At 43.3% G+C, this 6,674-nt stretch overlaps 1 protein-coding gene across 11 annotated transcripts in view; it reads right to left on the bottom strand.

Moving 5' to 3' along the window:
• Positions 1–3,152: 3,152 nt before the first annotated feature.
• LOC117415243 (CUGBP Elav-like family member 5) overlaps positions 3,153–6,674 on the bottom strand; it is a 22,077-nt gene continuing 18,555 nt past the window's right edge. For all 11 annotated transcript variants that reach the window (XM_059013905.1, XM_059013902.1, XM_059013901.1 and 8 more), the window contains one exon: positions 3,153–6,454. In XM_059013905.1, the coding sequence (XP_058869888.1) occupies positions 6,366–6,454 (89 nt within the window). In that variant the 3' untranslated portion in view covers positions 3,153–6,365. The remainder of the gene's footprint in view (positions 6,455–6,674) is intronic.

Genomic DNA, 6,674 nt, shown 5'->3' on the forward strand with positions numbered 1-6,674 from the left:
GGTCTCTTCATTTCATACTCGGTATTTCTGCAGATCCACTCAAATGCTTTGTGGAACAGTCTTGCACACACACGCATGTTGAGGTTTTTATCATTTTTATAAATGTTACAGTTTTTAAACTTGGATCCTTCAAGACACGACCTGCCAAAGTTTTGAGATCAGTCAGCAGCTGGGGCCGTTTGCAAACGTTCCTCCGTGGAGTGACTGGCTTCAGATGAACGGTGTACGTTTTAAAACAAAGGCCCCATCGCATGGTAGCCTTGGCCAGTGTTGAAAATATAGGAGGGGGTGGGGGGGCATATGGAGGTAATCATGGAGTAGAACTGTGATGATGTCATCGTGACGTGCCCTGTAATTGACCCCCTGTGGGCAGGTCTTGCTGAGTCATGTCTGCTTTGTCACTTTTAATAGCGTGCAGCTCACAGGAGCTCTGGGGGCTGTGGGCTTTGCAACCAGCAGGGTGAGCTCTTACAACATTCAGGCTCATATAGATGAATAATATATATGTATAATATAAATAAATATATAGATATATGTATTATACCAGTGCATGAGAGCTTCAGTATTAATACCAAATAATAATAATAATACTTTATAATACATATAGACCCTGACAGTGATGTGAAATTTCGCTGCATCATTAGGTTTGTTCGTTCAGAGGTGTTTGAGAGTAAAGAATGTGTGTTTTTTGTTTGTTTTTCTGAGGCGCTCCGTGTGCGTGGGATTCCAGGGCAGTAGCCTCCCGCCCCGCGCAGTTTCCCACGTGTTCCAGTCGCTGTTCACTCACTCATCTTAATTTCATTCTGAAAACAGCTTCAGCTTTAAACTTTGTGATTCGTGAAGCAGTCCAGAGGGGTGAAATGCATTGTTAAAATAACAATAAATAAAACAGAGACGTCGCATGTGTCAGTAAGGCGGCAAGGTTTTTTGAAGTTCTATTTGGTAAAGTAAGCGTTTTTTTTGTTTTTTTCAACTAGAGGACACTTTGTTGAGCCCTATTGTCAAACACAGCGCAAAGTCTTGAGTGTTTCTCAAGGTCTTCCATGATGGGGGGGGCTCTTCACTTCCTCTGCTAAACAAGGACTATTCATCTGCTAATGAATAAAAACTGTAAAAGACTGACTGATTGATTTTCCAAGAGGAGGGTTAATTTAAAGTTAATAGAGTGCTTCGCAAGATGAATAGATTGTTCTCTATTTATTTATTTATTAAGTAAGTCCCAGATTGAAAGCAGATAGACAGGAAGGATTTTACACAGTCAGGGCCAGGAGCGGCAGGCAGCTCAAAGCTGCAGTGTCTCGCACTCCTGCTCAGTGTAAAACCTTGTTGACAGTCCAGTTGGTATGTATTCCTCAATGGTAGATTTAGCTGTAGTTTCCCTCATACCCCCCTTTCAAACAGGAACGCTGTCCCTTCTGCTAGGAGCAGTAGGACGTTGTAATCGTGTTCCTACTCATGGTTTAGAAGCAGGATGGGTTCAGTCAGCCGGTGCCTCTGAGCCTTCTGGTAATGTGACTGCAGCCCACACTGAGTCTAACGAGCGAGGGTCACGAAACTTTCAGCTAATTACCAGAGTCCCCCCCCCCCCCGCCCCCCCCTCTGGAAACTAGGAAAAGCAAATTCAGTTTATTCAGCATCATACATCACTAAGTTACACTAATCTTTCATTCACTCCCTCATCAAAGGAGATATTACAGTAATGTGTTCTCTTCCCCTTTGCAGCGCGCAGATAAGAGTTTATCAGGAGAGGGACTGATTTTCATGAAGTGATTGTAATAAAGATGAAGAGCCCTGCTCACGCGGTGACCAGCAGCCACACTGGAATAAATAACTGCAACTACAACACAGGCCCGCGCATTCTCACTCCCCCCTCCCTCTGATTTCAGTCTCCGTATGCTTCCCTTCATAGCCTGTAACTAAATGGTTGTTAATGATGAGTTCAGAAATTCGAGAAGACGCGCAGTGCAACACAATGCCTCTCAAAACACCTATCTGTGGAGATACCAATGGGACCATCTTTAAGAGCAATAGCAAGCGCTTCATTTCTGCTCTATCTCGAGAACAGCTCATCCAGCGGTGCTGAACGCTGGCGTGGGCATTCCTAGCACCAGATCTCGAGGGGGTCAGAATCTGCACCGGCTCCAGGAAGTATTGCGCTTCCCTTCCTGGTGTGTGAGGATCGCGGCTGGGAAATGTATTGACCTTTAACCAACACTTACTAAATATCTCGAGAGCAGATCATCCGCCCACAATCTTCAAAAAGAGGCACAGTATTTTTTAATGCGCAAGCCAGCCCACAATCGCAATGTCCGAATGTTTTCTTGTTACAAAAGACACCAGATAATGAAATTAAGTGTGCAGGCATGAATCTGTTCGAATTGTAATGCGGTCTGTCCAAGTCCAGCGTGTAGAACACAGAGCAGTACTTCAGGAGCGGCACTCACGCTGTAACAATACTCCAATCACACGCCTCATTTCTGCAGCTGCAGCCCGTGCACTGCCTCCGTGCTGCTGAGGATACTTTTTAGATGTGGATGTATGTACTTGGAAAGAACTAAACATCCGGTTTGAATTTTTATTGTAAAATTTTAAAAAATAAACAAATAAATAAATGAAAACAGGAAAAAAATGAACATTGTTTTTTTTTTTTTTAAATACATACTCTTCATGACAAATTAAATAAAAATAAATGATAAATAAATAAATACATAAATTAATAAGTTAAAGCAGCACGTTTAAATTAAACCTAAAATAAAAACATGTTTGGTTTCTCAATCTATAATAATAATAATTTTTTTTTTTTTTATTCCTAAAAACATAATACCATTACTTCTTTGATTGCTGCAATGTGGTCACCCAGCAGGTAGGTGGCGCTGCTTTTTTTTAAAACCTTATACTGTAGCCTCCTGTGTTGCAGCATCTGTAGTAACACTGAAACCGGGTCACATTTCAGGTGCAACAAGCAAATATATTAAACATATATATATTTAATAATAATAATAATAATAATGCCTCTTTTTGTGCTGAGAAACCAAAAATTTAACACGATTAATAAGTTCCCCAAAAAAATTCTGTGCTGATCATTTTCCCGGAATATACAGATTTGAGATCTATAGTAAGCTTTATTTTTTTTTTTCTTAGCGTTCAAACCATAGTTAGGAATCCTCTTCTTCATAGTATAATAACAATCTTTACCACCCCCCCTCTACTGAGCATGCTCAGAAAATGAATGATCATGGATGGAGGTAGCGTAGCCATAGCAACCAAAAAACTAAAGTATCTTGAACTGGTCTTGGTAGCCTGGAGTATAATAACAGCAGAATATGTATCTGGTTCATGACTGTGTGTGAATTTCACACGGCTCTCTTAGCATTAATCAAACCAGAACTGTGGCTGTAATGTAAAGACAGTCACGGACCACAGCATAATACTGACAGTGCTGTCTGAGTGAGGGCTGTGCTGGGACCAGCGTGGGGGGCTGTTCTGCGGCTCCCGCCACACACGGGCACATGGTTACGTGTCAAACCTGTGTTTGTGTCGGCAGTATCAATAGTATCGACAGGCTTGTGATCATTCACCCCACTACAGCCCCCAACACCCTGTGCTAGCGCTTGTGAAAGTTTCCCTGGTCATTCGGCAGTCCTTCCCACGCTTTTCCCATGCTTATGCTGTGCATTCACCAAAGTTTACCCTGGTTTGTCGTGTTTTTTAATATGCTTTATCAGACCTCTCTGTGCTTTACAATGCTTCCCTATGCATTACCAGACCTCTCAGTGCTTTACAATGCTTCCCTATGCTTTACCAGACCTCTCTGTGCTTTACAATGCTTCCCTATGCTTTACCAGACCTCTCTGTGTTTTACAATGCTTTCCTATGCTTTACCAGACCTCTCTGTGTTTTACAATGCTTCCCTATGCGTTACCAGACCTCTCTGTGCTTTACAATGCTTCCCTATGCTTTACCAGACCTCTCTGTGCTTTACAATGCTTCCCTATGCTTTACCATCCCTCTCTGGTGATTTGCAATGCTTTCCTATGCTTTACCAGACCTCTCTGTGCTTTACAATGCTTCCCTATGCTTTACCAGACCTCTCTGTGCTTTACAATGCTTCCCTATGCGTTACCAGACCTCTCTGTGCTTTACAATGCTTCCCTATGCTTTACCAGACCTCTCTGTGCTTTACAATGCTTCCCTATGCTTTACCAGACCTCTCTGTGCTTTACAATGCTTTCCTATGCTTTACCATGCTTTCGCTGTGCTTTATTACATTTTGCTATGCTCTTACTCTGGGAAACTTTTATAAGGGAGAATCTTGGAGGCCTCTCATTCCTGGCTCAGTTAAAAATAATTCAAATAAATGCGGATGGATTTGGTCGTGATACGGCACTAATCTGAGGCGTCAGTCTTCATCAGAAACACGTCTTCTTCCAGGGTCACGATTCACAGTACAGGAGAGAGGCGTGCGGTGGAACAGTGTAGCAGTAGTGTGTGGACTCTCGTGTGGGCTGGTTTGTGAGACTCGTTTGTTTTGACAGGGGCAGATCTGCCTCCGCGAAGCAGGATGCGTGCAAAGATTCTAAATAAAAGAAACCTGTGACCTACAGCTGTGTGCGCTTTCCCAGTCCAAGCTGTGTAATCCTGTCCCTTAAGAGCAAGGCTGCAGCAGGCCCTGCAGCAGCTGGGTCAGCACTAAGCTGCTGTGCAATGGCATGCTAAGAATCGGGTGGCACTTCTGGAACCAGAGCTGTGTGCGTGTAATTTGTATTCCTTCTTCACCAGTCTCAGACCTTGACTCTTTTTATTGCTGTGAGTCCGAGGACCCGGGAGGCACTTTTCTAGCAGTGTTGTGTCTTGGTTAACGACGTTGCGTTTATATTCCTAACACACGCTGTATAGAAACTGCACACCGCAGCGCTGCGGTACATTCGCAGGAATGAAACACCTATTTACTTTGTTTCCTGTTTTCAGCGTCTGGGATTTCAGTTGAACGTCTGTCCTAACCCTCGTTTGTCCACGTGGTGGCGCTGTGTGCTATGTAAAATCCCATTTGACCTCGGTCTCTGCATCTGTTTAAATGGGTGGGGTTAAATAAATCGCACTTGGCTGGTTTTCCTTATCAGGACCTGGAATGCATAAAGGGAGGGTGTGTATTAGAATTAACATCCCAGCGCAGGGTTAAACGGATGTGGGCACTGAAGAGCTTGCTGAAGCAATGTTAATAGGTGCTAGAACCTTGGTGAAAGCTGGCCATTTTCTAATCATCAATTCCACAAATTAGCTTGTGATCTACTGGGTTTACGAGGACACACAGAGAGTGCGTGTGTGCGTGTCTGTGTCTCTGTGTGTGCGAGAGCGAGAGTGTGCGTGTGCGTGTGCGTGTGCGTGTCTGTGTCTGTGTCTCTGTGTGTGCGAGAGCGAGAGTGTGCGTGTGCGTGTGCGTGTGCGTGCGTCTGTGTCTGTGTCTCTGTGTGTGCGAGAGCGAGAGTGTGCGTGTGTGCGTGCGTGCGTGCGTTCACACGTCTTGCTCCTTGTCTGTGTTTGTGTAGGATTGCTGGACGGCAGGGTTTCATCCTGTGCTTTTAAAAACTAAAAGACGTGTCCCAGATGAAGCGACCTCTTCAGACTTTCATACAGACAAATTTCCCATGACTGAAGAGTCACTGTTACTGCAGTTCTGAGCATGCCCTGATCAATCTCAATCAAAGTATTCTACGCCACTACACTGCTTTAAAACACTCTTCTATTATAGCATTAGCAATTCGTTTCATTCTGAAACTCAATAACATTTAAAGATAAAGGAAAGATACCCCACCTCCTTCCACCCCAAACCCTGAACCATTATTATAATCATCAGTGTTATTATTATAATCATCATCAATATTATTATTATTATACATTACAGTTCAGAACAATACAAATGTTTGGTCCTTTGGTCCCTAAAGAAGGAGAGCTTGTGGATTGTACACTTGTTTGTGAACCTCAGTGACCCCTCAGCTTGTCAAGGAGAGAGAGAGACACAGACAGAGGGACAGGCAGACAGTCCTTCTGCAGGAGTAGCAATTCCTTTCGTTCTATCCCACGGCGCTCTCTTGTTTTCCTGCACTCTTCAAGTTTTAACCCTCATTTGTCCAGTAAAGTAAAACCAAAAAATCTCAAGCTCTCTGCTGTTTTTTACATATATATAGACTATTTTCTTTTTTTTTTTTGCTTAATTTAAAAATTCCAGTCTTGACAGCAGACAGAGCTGCAGTAAAGTTTCAGGTCGGAGTTTTGTTCGTTCGTTCGTTCGTTCCTGTGTTTGTATTTATTCTCCGCCGTCGCGTATCGACTCATCTTCTCGCTTTGCTCCAGAACGCCTTCTTAAATTAACGCTGATATGTCTCCAAGAAGCTGTTTTTGTTTTTTAAAAGAAAAAAGTAAAACTCCTCCAAGATGTCTCCTCTTTTCTTAGGGCCTAGCAAAAGAGAAAATGAAAATCTCATATGAAAGACTTGATGCTTCAAACCGTGCGTGCCAGGGCAGCTGCAACGAGATCAGCAAGGCTGCTTGTTTGTTTGTTGGCTTCTTTCAGTAACACTAAAAGGGTTGATGTTTGCTGAGGCAGGACTGGAGCAGCAGCCGGCTCCCTTTAAGGAATGCAAAGCAAGATTTATTTCATTATTATCACACTCACG

The sequence above is a fragment of the Acipenser ruthenus genome, chromosome 47, assembly GCF_902713425.1.
Source record: "Acipenser ruthenus chromosome 47, fAciRut3.2 maternal haplotype, whole genome shotgun sequence".
In the NCBI taxonomy this organism is placed as follows: domain Eukaryota; kingdom Metazoa; phylum Chordata; class Actinopteri; order Acipenseriformes; family Acipenseridae; genus Acipenser; species Acipenser ruthenus.